At 47.6% G+C, this 15,685-nt stretch overlaps 1 protein-coding gene across 11 annotated transcripts in view; it reads right to left on the minus strand.

Moving 5' to 3' along the window:
* The window catches only part of ARHGEF9 (Cdc42 guanine nucleotide exchange factor 9), a 189,483-nt gene that overhangs the window by 45,936 nt on the left and 127,862 nt on the right, over positions 1-15,685 (minus strand). For all 11 annotated transcript variants that reach the window (XR_009741937.1, XM_061445824.1, XM_061445826.1 and 8 more), the window contains 2 exons: positions 14,706-14,885; positions 5,322-5,513 (listed from right to left, as the gene is read on the minus strand). Coding sequence is in view for 10 of the 11 variants with exons in the window: in XM_061445824.1 (XP_061301808.1) it covers positions 5,322-5,513; positions 14,706-14,885 (372 nt within the window). In the remaining variant the exon portion in view is untranslated. The remainder of the gene's footprint in view (positions 1-5,321; positions 5,514-14,705; positions 14,886-15,685) is intronic.

A 15,685-nucleotide genomic window follows, 5' to 3' on the forward strand; every position in this document is an offset into this window, starting at 1 on the left:
GGTTTGGAAACAATTCCGATCTCCTGCATGGACAGAGTGTCCAGAGCAATAATAAACATCCTCCTTGATGCTTCTTCAACAGCCCACGATGCCCACTGAGATTGAGCTTAGCTGGACAGCACACAAACATAAACTGGTAGGCGAGCACTGCTCTGAAGACTTCCTGACCTGAAAAGACCGAAGGGATCAATATTCTGGCAAAAAGGGTAATACACCAAGTTGTGTCTGCCTCCTGTTGCGCTGACCCTGCCTTATCCATGAACTCATCATCCTTGCTTCAGCTAAAAGCTCAACCAGTGCCAACCCCTGCAACGGCCAGGGACACCTTTCACTAGAGCAGGTTGCTTCAAGCCCCTGGGTCCAACCTGGCCTTGAACACTGCCAGGGATGGGGCAGCCACAGCTTCTCTGGGCACCCTGTGCCAGCGCCTCAGCACCCTCACAGGGAAGAGCTTCTGCCTAAGAGCTCATCTCAGTCTCCCCTCTGGCAGGTTAAAGCCATTCCCCTTGGCCTGTCCCTACAGGCCCTTGTCCCAAGCCCCTCTCCAGGTTTCCTGTAGCCCCTTTAGGCACTGGAGCTCCTCTAAGGTCTCCCCTTCAGGAGCCTTCTCTTCTCCAGGCTGACCCAGCCCAGCTCTCTCAGCCTGTCTTCACAGGAGAGATGCCCCAGCCCTTGGAGTGTCTTTGAGGATTTCAATCATGAGGACTTTTTCAAACACAGTTGCCTGAAGCACAAGTGGTTGAGCACAGAGGGTGATACATGGAGGCTCTGGGTGTCTGGGCTGAATTTCTGGCTCTGCCACCATCTGTGACACTGAGCACATCACTTCCTTCCCCCTGTGCTTCACCTGCCTGCACCATTCAAACTAGAAATTTTGCAAGGCCAAGTATCAGGTGTTGGCCTGGTCAGGACTGTGGCCTCTTGACTGAAGAGAAATAACAAGGGGGGGGGCATCATGAGATGACTTTGGCTGCCTTTATTATATAGGAAGAGAAAAAGAAACAAAGGGAAAAAATGCCAGCAGCTCCAGTTGAAGGCTATATTTGGGCACTCTAGATGCTTAGTCACACAGAGGAACTGCCAGCTGGTGACATGCAGCTGCTGGTCCACAATGCAACCTATTGGAACGCTATAATAAACTGTCCTTCAGCCTCACCATGTGGTTCCTGGGAGGGAGAACTTCACAGAGATGAATCAGAAATACAACTTTGGCCGACCTGGCAAAGACCCAACCTCTGTGATGTCCAGCTTTGCTAGATGGATGCCACTACCCTGAAATTCCTGGCTTTTTCAGCTGAGAAGCTTGGGTTATGGAATACCTTCTGCATGTACTAAATCTAGGTCTCTCTTCTTCCAGGAGCTCCTTGATGACTCATTTTCCTGGGCTTCCCTCTCATTTTTCAAGGCCAGGAGGAATGGGAGCAGGCTGGTTTCCATGTTGCAGGACAAATACAAATTCAAACTAGCAAGGAATATCTTTTCCATGCTGCTTTTCATGTTTACCTGCTTATCTCAGATAAAACACAAAGAAAGCAGATGTTCACCTGCCCATGAGGCCAGGCTCTTTCCGACACTGGCTTTGGTGTCAGCAGCAGTAGGTGAGTGCCTCAAGGTGTTTGTGTTGGACCTTTGCCCTGCTGCAGGCTGCCTGTAAGGCAGCTTCCCCCCCTCACATGCTGCTCTGTGAGCTCACTCACTGCACAGTTTAGGGGAACATCTTTCAGCCCTGGGGTTGCTATTGGCTGCAGCTACTGTCTTGAACATTCCTTGTTCTCCCTGTGCTGGTTCATTGATTCACCCAAAGCTGTGTGCTTTGGAGAAGCTGAAGAAGCACATTTTTGAACAGGCACCTATAAAACCAGAGGGAAAAGAAAAGAACACATGGAGTTCCCAAGTCTTATCCTCTATCCAGCTTGTGCGTTTGGAAGGCTGGTTTCCAGCACAAGCCAGCAAAGGGGAGACTGAAGATCTGTCTAGAACAGGCAGCAAAAGCCAGCTAGAAGGCTGCTGCAGAGTTTTTCCAGTAAATTTACTTCATAAAACAATGCCATCTTCCTTCTGCTCATCCCGTCAGGTTTGCTCAGAGAAGGGATAACTGACTGATGAGCAGATGTTGCAGAGCATTTTGCTCAATGAAAACCTAAAAATAGCTGTCAAACTGTCTCTCTTTTAAGTACTTTTCCATGTAGTCCCTGAAGTACAGGCCAAAGTTGGAAAGTATTTGCAGGAGGTTAAGTGCTAAGTTTTCTTCACCCCACAGTGGGTTTAGAGACAGTCAGGAGAGGTGGCCAATCCAGCCATCTTCTTCTTGTCCAGCTGAGAGCAAGGTGAAGGAGAGAATAAGGAGATAGCCACTGCAGGTTCTACCTTCAAAGGCAGCTGTGATGATATTCCAGTTTGTTGCCATCTCTGAGCCAATTTGGGGCTGTTTATACTGTCCATAGATCATCCCTTGGTTTGGACCAGCACCATCTGGGCCATAGAAACACTGCTCTCTAGAGCAGTGCTCACAGCATCGAGGCGAGCACTGTGCTGATACACACATAACAGAAATAAGCAGAAGAACAAAGCTGAGTCTGTTTGGATTGAAAAAGCAAACTGCAGCCATGTCTGGTCCTGGGCAGTCAGGACTCTAAAGCACTTGTTCAAATACGGGTCTAGAGCAAGCACTGAATGTCAGGCTCTGTGATTGCCCTAGGGCTCACCCAAAACGTAAACTGAAGTCCAGCAGGAACATAAGCCTGTTCCTCTAAAGCGCAAGAAGCAGGCAGCTTTGGAACACAAAACCAGGGTGTGCACAAGCAGGTAGTGAGAGATACCTACAAATTGCACACTGGGGAATAGATCTATGGAGTGTATCTATCCCCACTGATCCAAAGAGCTTTCTGCAGTCCCTAACCATTCTAGGATTCTATGATTTTCCTACGCTCTAAGCCTAAAATTCCTATTACCGGATATTTCCTTAAGGCCAAATCCTTTTTTCTCTCTTTTATTCTTGGCTGTATTTCAGAATATTGATCCATCCACTCCTAGTAATGCAACCCAGGGAACACTCCACATTTTACCCCTAGTAAGAATCTTCACAGAACTCTTTCACCAGGCAGCAGTCAGGCCTGTGTACTCTAAGCCAGGACACAGCAGCATTGTTCAGGGTAGTGGCTCTGTGTGACAGGGAGGTCCCTTCCAAGCCAGCTGCTTCATGCAGGTCTTGGCTTGCACAGGTCATTCCATTCTGGTGCTGGCAAGCTCATGAGCTCCTCACTTGGCGGAACTATGGGTATTATGAATAATAACATGGTCTATAATAATATAGTAGCAGATAGTGGAAATACATCTTGAAGCAGAAAAGAGCAATTGGAGGGCTCTTAATCACCTAGCAAGGGCTGTGTCCTCTGATAACATCTTAAGGTGCCTCAATGGTATTGGGATTTGTTATTCATTATAGCTCAGCAACAAGAGTATAGCTGCTCACTGCTAAACTCAGTACTAAATCAGGCTCAGCCTTCACCACCCAGCCACAACTCCTCTTTCATCCCCTCCAATACGTCATACTACTGCTGTTTGTCCTGACAACTTACAATAAAGAGCAAAGGGAAGAGGGAATTTGCCACTGTCACCAGCCCTTGTGTCTCATCAGCGGCTGGCGGTGGTCCACTTGTTCCTCAGCACAAATAACACCTCCATACACATCCCTCCAGCAGTATGGGGAGGAGCTCAAACCAGCCCCTGTCTCTCCACCTCCAGCCCCCCTCCTCTCATGCACAAACAGAAACAGTCATGTCATGCAATGCTGAAGTGCCTGGGATGACTGAGCTGTCTCCCAGCCTTCTCGAGGCAAACGGATTGCTCTGATTAAACTGAGCACAATGAGGCTCTCTTCAGCAAGGGACAGCCCATCACTTTGCAGATGAGAATGCCCATGTCAGTCCTCCTCCTTCTTTAAGAGAAGCAGCTGAATCATTTCCTGGTGCTTTACCTGGAGGTAAGATTTAGCCCCTCAACATTATTTTGCATCATAGAGAGTAAAGAACAAGCCTTAAGAGATCTCTTTCCTATCTGGGACGTATCATTAGGTGCTGCAAATCAGTGCTTCCCCACAGACATCACTGCAGATACACATACCTGTGCCTTCTGAGAGCCTGATTTGGCAAAATCAGATTGACATGGCTGGGAAATATAAGTTAAGTTTTATTTATCATAGAATGGTTCGAGTTGGAAGGGACCTTATTTAGTTTTTCATCAGAAAAGTGCAAACACAGGAAAAGAAACGACATGTGGAAAAGTTCCTGCAGTTCTTCCCTTCCTCAGTGCAAAGCCCTCTGACGGAAATAGCACAGTGAAATTAAGCTCATTTGTTTCCAAACTGAAATCCCAAGACTCTTCCATCTTTGAAAAGCGTCACAGATGCGTTTTGGATGGCTTTGCCTCGTCAGTAGGGAAGCAGCAGTATGAAGGGAGGAAGACATGTTTCTAAGCAGAATTCCCAGGGGGCTTCACCACATTGACTCTGCAAAGACTGGACACAGGCTGACTAAATCCCAGACGTTCAGAGGGATGAGCTGAAAGCCACGGGCTTTAGTTTTAGTGCTAACAAACTTCTGCCTTTAGTGATAAGTATATCCCCTGCACATGAAGCCCAAGCTGTCCTGCAACACCATGCATTCCCCTTCCTGAACACCCAGCACCACATGCATTGTCCTTTGGGCTCAGCTCACAGCACTAATTCTGTACACTGCAGGAGAGTAAAGGGTGGTAGAGGCTAATTGTAACATCATGAAAAAGAACCAAGTTGAACATGCATGGGGTCAGTCACCAAAGTCCATTTGCTTGCTGGTCCCCTTACACTGGATAAAACATACTTCATTTCCTGTGGTGAGAACGTTTTGCTCTCAGTCTCACCATGATAAAAGGCAAGTGGGGGCCATCCTGAGGCAGGGGAAATAGTGAACCCAGTGTGAAAGACACAGATGAAATGGGTAACTGGTTGATCTAATTACAGCCTCATTTCCTCAATCACAAGTTCAAAAGCATTGGGCTTTAATTAAGAAGACTGCTTGAAGTATGTCAACCTCATTATTGTTTAGCCAAAGAGGTATGGAAAACTGGTCAGAAAATTGTACTTTTAGTTAATACAAACTCAAGGTAACGATCAGATCCAGCATATCAATACTTACTGACAGATGCTGCTTCTCTGTTAGACACAGGACTCAAACCCACTGCATCCTTTTCCCCCATAACCCAAAGACAAACCCAGACCTCAGCTTTCAACAGCCCACCCCATATCCTGCTGCAGTACCCCAGCTCCACAACCCCCAGTGTACCTCACAGATGTCCTTGAGGTGCTTGATGTAGTGGCGCTCCGTACTCATGATTTCATTGATGACGTTGGCTCTCATCTGGTCCCGGTTCTGGACGGTCCTGCCGAGACACAGGCAGTCGGCGCTTGGATCCAAGTGGCCATTCTGCACGTCGCTGGTTCCCTCCTCCACACCATCTTCTTGGTTTACCCATAGCTATGAGGGGAAGAGGGGAGAGAAACAGGCTTAAAGCATCAGGAAGCCAACAAGTGAAAGTCTTGGGCTGCAGGACATGGGGAGATACTGGACCAACTTCCTCCTTACAGCAACAGCAATGTTCTTGCCAGTGGTGTCCTCAGCAGATTCCAGCCCAGACAGTCCCTTTTCATTCACACTGGTGCAACCAGCCCCAAATGGTTCCCTGCACACTGCCAAGCTCCTCTGCTAAGCAAGGGGATTTCAAGTATTGGCAGTTTGGATCCCAAACATAAAATAATCGTGTGAAATGTAACTGGACTGTTGGATGCTGTCAAGTGCTCTGAACCAGGATGTACACACATAAACCAGACCAACCTGAATGAAATGGCAGTTACTGGGGTACAGCCCTGCTTGGCCAGTTCCCACACACCATCAGCTGGGGTCTGTCCAACCAAGGAGGAAACCTCTGGGAGGAGGGATAAGCCCTTTGCTCTTTACAGGTGACTGATCTCAGAAGGTTCAGAACCTGCAGGAACGTGATCGGCAGCCCAGGCTGACCGGGTTGTGGCACTGCTGTTTCTGTAAACCTCTCAGGCCAGGATTTGTGAATGAGCATTGATTTTCATTTCACAGCAGCTTTCCTCATCATTTCACATGAAGAGCCTTTCCACTCGGGCAAATGCCCAATCTCAGCATCCTGAGGTGCTGATCCCTGAATCATGCAGAGATCAGAGCGGCTGAACAAGCCTTCTCAAACCTGGGGGCTGAGGGCAGCTGTGGGTGGGGTGCCAAGCACCTCTAAGCACTGAACACTCTAAACTGGAACAAATTCCCCCCAAATTCCTGAAAAGGACCACTGCATTTTCAGCACACTGAGTTTCCTTTCCATCATCAAGCAAAAAACACACATGAACTTGTAAACCAAGAGAGAACTTGGATTTTTAAAGCTCAACCTCCTGGAGTCAAGTGATCATGAGAGAAAAATTCCATTTTCATCTACAAAATAAAGCAGGACAGATCTAATAACAGGAGAGGGAAAGGCCCGAAAGCAGGAATCCTACAGGCTTGGGAACTTGGAGGCGAATAGCAAGCTTGGAAACGCTCATGATTTCTGAAACCCTCAGAATTTGCTTTGCCTTTTGTGCACTGCAGGAACACTCCCCACTGCCACATCTGGGACTCTCGGCAGACCTGCTTATTTCCTTAATGAAATTTTTGCTCCTTCCTGCTAGGATTCATGTTCCCAAAAGGAAAAAAAAACAAAACCCCTACAGTCTAATCGAGACAACTTCTACTTTAGATTAAAAACAAATGCGGCAGTTTTATCAGCAGCAGAGGAAGCTGAACGTGCTTCATCCCCATGCTCTGCAGCCTCAGCCGCTGAAAGGATTAATCCCACTGCGTTGCTCAAACACTCCTGCTTTCTGTCTTAACCTCTGAAGTTCCACCTAATTCAAGCGAGGATCATTCTTCCAGGGGATCACTTGAAGTCTGGACCATGAGTCACATAGATGAGGTATCTTGCCAGCAACACTGCTGACCCTGGGCCAATCACTTCAACTGGTGGAGGCTCTCTGCATCTCTAAAGGGGATAATCCACCTTACCAGTGACATTTGTCATGAATATTTTTGAGGCCGGCAGGCTTTATGCTCAAGTGGAGGGCTCAGGAAGCTCATGCCCAGAGAAGCTGTGGCTGCCCCATCCCTGGCAGTGTTCAAGGCCAGGTTGGACACAGTGGCTAGGAGCAACCTGCTCTAGTGGAAGGTGTCCCTGCCTGTGGCAGGGGGTTGGAACTGGTTGAGCTTTAAGGTCCCTTCCAACACAAACCATTCCACGATTCCATGATCCATAAGCAACAATTTAGCCAGACAGACCTTTGGTGTGACACAATAGAGTTGGTCTTGCAACTTCAGCTCTCAAATCCTCTTGTGCCTGTGCTGAGAAGGAGCTGCGCTGCTCTGGGCCAAGGGAAGGCTGCACCTTAAGTGTTCGTGTGTCCTCTGACCCAACAGCAGCACCCCAGGCCAGATCCTCTCTGCTTCACTGACCTGCTCGCTCAAACCACAAGGGTGGTGTGCTGCAGGCGACAGAAAGGTGGAAGAGGCAAACTGGGGGTGACACTGGTTTTTCCCAGTAACATTAAATGTCATATTTAGTTGACTCAGACAACGCTGCAAAGGTTCCTATTTTAGCCCAGTCCACAGTCACCTCTAAGTACAGTGTTCACCACATTGGATGGGGCTTGGAGCAACCTGCTCTAGTGGAAGGTGTCTCTGCCGGTGGCAGGGGTTGGAACTGGATGAACTTTAAGGTCCCTTCTAACCCAACCATTCTATGATATAAAAGCTATAGAAATGTGATTTATCAACTTGCAGCTATCCCCAAATGGTGCATAAAATCACCAAATGGCACCATTCCAACATGAGCTGACCTGTAATTATTATATATTTAGACTGCTGAATGCACACACTGTATAGAGAGGACATTTTACTTGAATAGGCTCTGAGGGCTGACAGTCTCATAATAATCACAAAGCATGATAAAACAAACATTTTACCAGCCATCTGGATTATTAATCTCCTTCTATTGGATATTCACAAGGACAAAACTAGCAGATAATGTGCCATCCTGGATTCTAGCTCACAGTTAAATCCTGTGGCAGATTAATGATACAGGCAGATCCTTCCAGAGAGCTGCTGCCATTCCACTGAATCTCTGCTCACCACTGACTTCATAACAGATATCAGTGTGAGCAGCCCAACCTTCACCAAAACCTGGTATCAAACAGTGGTCACTCCAGTAACCCTGCAGCACAAAGCCTTGGGACTGGTTCACCCACCAAACCACCCCTGCTCAGCAGAGCCACCCCATGAGCTGCAGGTTTGTCCCCTCTCCCTTCTTCTGGTGGTTCTGTAGTGCTGTGCCCTTGGCTTTCAGCCACGTGCACTGTTTTATATGCATGCTCAGTTGGACCCTGCACTGGATTAAAAAGATCACTTGCTTATTTGTAATCAAGTAGGGCTCATGGTGCAGAGCTTTGCATAAGTAAAACATCATCCGTCTCCGCGTGCCTCTCCAGTGATCCAGCACAGCCTCTCTCTGCCCTCAGGAGGAAGCACAGGCTGTCCTGGGCTTTAGAAATGCCCAAGGGCAGATGCTTCTCCCCTCTCTGTCATCAGAGAGGAGGTGAGAATCTGGCACATGGGGATGCTGCCTGTCCCCCAGCAGCTGCCCTGACCAGTTCCAGCCTCCCTGCCCTTCTGTGTGCCCTTCCCCTGTATCCTCCTCCAGGATAAGGAACAGGACATTTGCCAGCAGAAGGAAAGTAAGCTGAAGCAAGTATATTTCCCCTCCTGTGGTCCTAACCACTGTTTTCTCCCACAGCCTGAATTTCTTCCTCTGTAATCTGGCTCCAGCCTCACCATCCTTCACTTCCCCCCAGTTCACAGGGTCTTTGGTACCTTCTCTGCTCTTCCCACAACTCACCAGCTTCAGACAAACCCACTTCCACCTCTTCCTCTCCCCTCTAAAACTCCTCACTCCTAGCGTCAGAAGTTCCCTTTATCTGAGGTGAGAAATACCATTCACTCCTTTCTGGAAAAGTAGAAAACAGAAACTCTATAGGGACAGCTTCACACTCTGTATCTGTGAAAGGTGAACACAAACAGCTCCAAAGAACTTGACTTGTGTTTGCACCCTGTTTCCTCCAGTTTAAATGTACAGACTCCCATGGGCTGGAGCTCCACCATGTAGCAAAACTTGCTTGCAATAAACTAGATGTTCTACACTATGCCCACCAAAATACCTGAGCTAGGGCCCTATTTCCTAAAACCCAAAAGCCCTCACTGTGTGATGCTACGTATGATGCAAAACAGGGAAGAGCGGAAGCTCAGCAGCTCCTGCAGAACCTCACCAGAGGCTGGATCTTCCTTCATGACCAGTTTGGCAGAGGACAGGGATGGGGGTGTGAAGATTTGTGCCCAGTTTGCCTGCTTTGAAGAACGGCCTCAAAACATCGGTTCTGTACCTGCAGACAGCCCGTATGGGGAAGGGCCCCAGTGCCAGCACTTGAACCTTTGGGGATCTGGTGCCTGCTGAGCTGAGTGACATGAGCTGTCATGATAATGGTATCTGCAATTAGCCCATTTGGATGCTAAAATGCTGCTTGACTTTAAAACCCCAACACAAGCCCCCGTTTGTCTGCAGCGCATCCTGGATTGCTGCTCCGCTGCGGGCGATACCTCCACCAGCAGCTATTTTTATGCCGGATTTGCCACGGGAGAATAAAATCTCCTTTGGAAGGCAGTGACTGCAGCAGACACTGCAGCACACGCTGTCCTGCTTGTCCCACAGGTAACAGCCACTTCAGCCCATCCTCTCTTCTCTGAAGAACCTCACCTTGATGCCACTGCCGTTGGCACTCAGTAGATGCAGTGACTGCAGTGATGGACAAGCAGGTGAGTGATGTGCTGTTGTATCAAGATCCTTATGCATGCAGTGAGATTTTAAAGGCAAAAAAAAAGGTCTTTTTTTTCCCTTGCTGATGGGCAGCAAGATGTGGCTGGTTCTCAGAGCTACCCCTGCAATACAGAGCAGTCAACTCCTACAAACAAAAGCTAATCCCACCCACCCAATAAAATGCATGAGCTGCTGGGCACTAAGACAAGACTCTGGGGTTAGAGTCTGCTTCTAAACAGTGCCTTAAAAGCTTACACCAATCCATCTAGCACTTCTCCTTCAGCATCAGAAAATAAAGTGGGTCAAAGGCAGCTTTTTCAGCAGGAAAATCAATCTAAAATTACAACACTTTGGGAAAGCTTGGCAACGATGAGAGAGAACAAGGAGCATTGCTGCACTGATCCACCCCTGCAGTTCCTCCTATGTAAGAGGTATGGACTGCACAGAATTTATACACCATCTTTGCTCAGGCTTTTAGAGGACCATTGCCCTTCATTTCTCATGACAACCAAGTCAAAGGGCACTACATGAAGTTGCAGTAAAACCTTCTCAACCCCAGATATGCCCGTTAGCTTAGCTCAGTAAATATAAGGCAGGAGCTGAGGTGAGAAGAAATATATTCTGGAAACTCTGTCTGCCTCATGGTATCCAAAGAGATTAAGGAGATCTTTATAACAAAATCAATCCCTTGCTCTGCCCAGGGTGGGTGCATTCTGCCACGTCTTTGGGGAAAGATTCCACAGCACTAAACATCCATAAGCTTTCACGGTTTTATTTCTTTCTCAGTGGAAACATGCCAGAGCCCAAACATGATGCCATTTGATTTCCTGTGTTTGGAGTGCTTGAATCTCACTTGGGCCTCGCTATTTTGGAGATGTGATGCTGGGCTCTGCAATCAAAACTTTGTTTTAAGACTTACTGTATTTTCTAAAGGAGACCTTAAGGTACAACAATCGATGCATTTGCAGCACTGGGCTATTATCCTGGGCTCTAAATTCCTCCTTACAAACACTAAGTGTATTTTTTGAGTGGATGTGGAAAGTGCTGGTATGCAACAATGAATTTGTACCATATCGTGTAAAGACAGCCCAGGGCTGTACCCTCCACAAAGGAGAGAAGAGCAATCACCAGAAGAAGCAGCATCGCCACTACAGGAATATGAAATCCTCTTTAAAATTCCTGCTGGTTTCCCCCCCGTTGTACCTCCCACCCTCTGAGATCCCTAGAAGTTGACAGGACATCCAAAGACACTGTGCAGCACAAGACTGATGGGTGCACCCTGTGGCTGCCCAGCATGCTCGCTTGATAACATGGGCGAAAATACAACACAAACACCTTCATCTGTCCTAAACTCAGCTCATCAATCAGCCTTAAATCTAGTTCTGGGGTTCTCATTTTAATGACTTAAGGCTTTTCGTAACTTTCTCACTGAGTGCAGCAGCTTCCAGCAGAAAACCATTCCCCATCACTTACTAACTCCTAATTCTACTTCTCCTATGTTGTGCCTTTTCTCTTCCCCCAAAAACATCACTTTATCATCCAGTGAAAGTTCCTGTGCTCCCAAACTCTATGGCCTTCACCTCTCCCCATTATTGTAGCCAAGTCTCAAGCTACTAAGAGGACAACTGCAGGTGTTACGTGTAAAGACAACAGCTCCTGTACATGCAGGCAACTCAAGTATGGTTTTTGTTTGCAGCCCTCCCAGCCATGTGTTTAAAGGAGGCCAAGGGAACCAGCAGGTTCCTATTTTCCTCTGCACTTGCAAATGTGAATTTTTCCTGCTATGAGATTTTGTGAGTGCCAAATGCTTTGCCAAACATTTTCATATGATCTGGCTGGAGAACAAGAAGCGTCAGACGTCTCAGTGCAAAGCAGGTTTCCAGCCCAGGTTTGTCCTCAGAAGTGATCCAAATGACTTTTAGAGGAATCTGACTTTGCAGTGACCTGCTGCTGTTAGCAGGGACCTGCTCTGTTAGGTCTCTGTTAGGACCTACACGAGGCCTGGAGTCTAAAACAGCCTGAAATGAATCCTGTTTGATTCTGTACCAGCCTGGTCTGTCCTGTCATCCCACACTTGAACTGCTTTTCATCCTCTGCTACCTAACATGTTGTGCCCTTTCCCTCCTGTACTTGCATAAGAGAAATACAGATATAAAGGAAAGCAATTCTTTTGCAAGTAAAACTAGAACCACCCAGGCTAAATCAGGCAGTTTTCTGGCATCATCTTAAAAAGGCAGGGCTCAAAGTACAACAGAGAACAAACCAGCCTCCTCATTATGAAGGAGTGATCAGCTGCAGAAGTACTACAAGGGAGAAAACTGCAGAGAAGAGTAAAGGGAAAGGGTTTAGGTTAAAAGGTCTTTGACTGGACCTGGAAGGAGCATAAGCCTGCAGCAATGGTCCTGCAAGTAAAAGAAGGGTCAAAAGCACCTTCCCTAAAGGCTCTGAAGGCATCTGGTTCAAATAACTTACTGAGAAAGACAGAGACAGTGGGGGGAATATGCAAGAATAGAAGTGAAGAGGCAAGCAAGTGACCTCAGCCAGCGAGGGAAGGAGAACATGACAGCCCAAATGGCAGTTGTTTTCTCAGCACAGGACAACCATTGAGTGGGATGCAGCACACAAGTGCTGCGGGGAGAAAGCAGCTCTGCTGTATAAAGCCGAGTGGCAAATTGTCCCCTTCAGCCTTCCTTGCAGAGCAGTGGACAAACTGCCAGAACTCTGCTTGCATGACAGCTGGAATGCCTGGGACTTAGTGTTAGGTATTAACTATCATTCATGGCATCAAAACCATGTGGTTGCCCCTTTGGGAGTGCATCAGTTGGTGCCAGGGCAGAGGGAGATGGAATAACCAAGCTGGACCTCTTTCAGAGCTGATGGAAGCACTGATTTTATTGGAATGAAGTCAAGCCACAGGATTGTGGCATTAGACAAAATGGGTAAGAAACCTGACGATCCTAAGCAGCAAGGTTTGTTCCAGGATGTTGTTCAGATGTTTGTGTACAACCGTCTGAAATTCATTGATCCCTCTCCTTTGTTTTTCCCAGTTTCTAAAATCCTCCTCCCAGCCTTTGAAAAGTGTAGGGAGAGATGGGAAGTTCAGCCAAGCCGAATGATGCGCGGTTTGGGGCCTCACAGCAAACAGGCTTGTTTGTTTAGGTGTTTGGTATGGGATTTAGCAAACAGGACAGTGCAAAACAAGGCTGTTATCACCTACCATGAACAGTATGTTTACAACATCACACAATAAGGATATTACATCTTTTCCCCAGAATCACAAACAAAACAGGACTGGTCAATGCACTGGAAAGTTAAACTGGCCCAGAATATTTCAGCCTCTAAATCAAGCAAAAATAAAGATACAGACTTTTTCAGTTCAGCCTTTGCAGCCAGCAGCACAGAGATGTGCTAGAGACACTGGGGAGAGCATTTCCTGCAATGAGATTATCATCTGCATCACACCTGATACCAATCCATTTCCAAACTCGTTGCCTCCACTGGCTGCAGGGTCAGACCCACAGTGTCCCTTCAACTAAACACACTTTGATATTCTGGGCCAGGATAACTAAGTAGCTCTTTCACATAGGCAACCCATGCTCCAGTTCCAGTCACTCTTGGCTCTGGTCAGACCCAGAACAGACACAAGAGCTGCATCATGGTACCATGGGGAATGCATTTTAACCCAATTTTCCTAATCCATATGGCTGTTTCCCAGATGAAATGATGTAATCAAACAGGGATGCTGGTGATGCAGGTTTGCCCAACACAGGGCGGGTGACAGGCAGAGACCTAAAGCAAACACAGCATCTCCTTGGGATGCAGCACGGTCTTCAGTGTGTTTCAGAGAGAACAGTCTTCCTCTTCACACTATGAAGCCTGTCAAACTCCCTGGAAGGCTCAGAGGAAAGAGTCATCTTTCACAGTTTCACAAGGCAAAAGAAATCGTCATTTTCTTATTCCACAGCATAGAAGGAATTAAACCTCTGATCCCACCTATCAAACCCTGCGCAGGAGGGAAAGGAGAAGGAAATGCACGTGGTCAAAGCCTGAGGAAGGCTCAAGAATGCCCAAATCATGTGGCAGGAGCTGATGACAGCAAAAAGGACATCTTCTTGTCCCTTGGCTTTTTCAACACATACTGAGCAAAGGAAGGCAAGTGCTCAAACCCTTCTGATCTGTGATCACCACTGGAGGAGGCTGGGTACAGCAAAACCTGCACAGACCAGCCAAATGGTGCCCTGTCTCCTTCAAAAATAACCAGAGCTGGTCATGGACTAATCAGTGAAGTGATTTTACATCCCACAGTGCTGAAGAGTCAGAAAGCAGCACTGCTTTTGGCAAGGGGGGGGGGGTGGTGGTGTCTCACACCTCCCTGTGCTAAAGCTCTTCCAAATGCAGGTCACTGGGAGCTGATGTGAACTTGTAGGCCCCACCAAATGATCTGCTCATAACCCACACGACTTTAAACTGTTTTCCCAAACAACTGCTCAAGGAGAGAGGCTACAACAGACAGCAAAAGCCTCTCCATATCCAACCAGCATGAAAAGCTGTGCCAATATCTATTCCATCCCCTTCTACCCCACACCCATTTCTTTTGAAACCTTCTTTGCTCCCCATTTTTACAGAGGAAACAGACACACTGGGAACAAGCATCAGTGATAACAAGCACAGGAGCCAGTTCAATTCACTGACAGTTCTGAGCAGCCTCAGCAGTGATTCACTGTAGTGGTAAAAAGAAGAAAGTCACTCACCCTCACGAAGCTGGCGGGAAACCATCCTTCTTCATCATCGATCTGACCCCACCACCAGTCCTTGTTGGAAGCATCCAGGACCTTGATAACGTCTCCTGCTTTAAACGCCAACTCCCGGTTGGCCATGGTGACGTGATCCCATACTGCCTCAGCACTTACAATAGAACCACCACTGATCAGCTTTGGAAACAGAAAACCAGCAGTCAGTAAGAGCTCAGTTCCCCAAAGCAAGCACATGCACAGCAGCAGCACAGAAAAAGCGCTCAGCCAAAGGAAAACAATATTCTTCCGTTCCAATCCAGAACCATTTCATCCTCACATGATGGAATTCAGGCTGTGACAGTATCTACAGACCAATGTTCTGCTCCTAACCATGCCACACGAGCACTCAGGTGGATGCTCAGGATCTCTCAGGCCCCAGCCCCATGCATGCGAACAGCAGTACCCCCCCTCTCAATGCCACCACCGTGTAGTCATGAGCATGCACATCTACCAGGGCACACGGCTTTCAGATGCAATTTGGTTAGTGTAATGGACAGCTGTGAGGACCCAAACGCGGCAAAACCAAGCAACAGAGTCTTGCAAGGGAATCTCTCTTCCAGAACAAGTTGCTCAGTTAAAGGTTCAGATCTGAGCTTGAGGCTCAGAAGGGTTTCCATGCAAATCCAAGCAAAGTTTTCAACATATGTAGAACATTTTTCTTTAAAACTGAAAGTTGTATATTTATTCAGTGCTGGTGATGCGATGTACTGATATCCCTCGCTTCTGAAACCTTGAAGCTACTCAGCAGATACAAAGGGCCACGTGGCACCCACTGACCTGTTCCAGACCCAACCTGGAGCCCAGCCCAGCTCCATGGCACACTCAAACATTGCTCTGCCCACGTGAAACCCTGCAACACTGGCTGTCCTGATGGTGTTCCAGGGGCAGATTCCTGCCCACGAGCAATGACTGAGGCCAGACCTGTGTCTGACAGGACC

The sequence above is a fragment of the Pezoporus flaviventris genome, unplaced genomic scaffold (genome assembly GCF_033815535.1).
Source record: "Pezoporus flaviventris isolate CSIRO_AGI_PZ_B2104156 unplaced genomic scaffold, CSIRO_AGI_Pfla_v1 ptg000005l, whole genome shotgun sequence".
Lineage (NCBI taxonomy): Eukaryota > Metazoa > Chordata > Aves > Psittaciformes > Psittacidae > Pezoporus > Pezoporus flaviventris.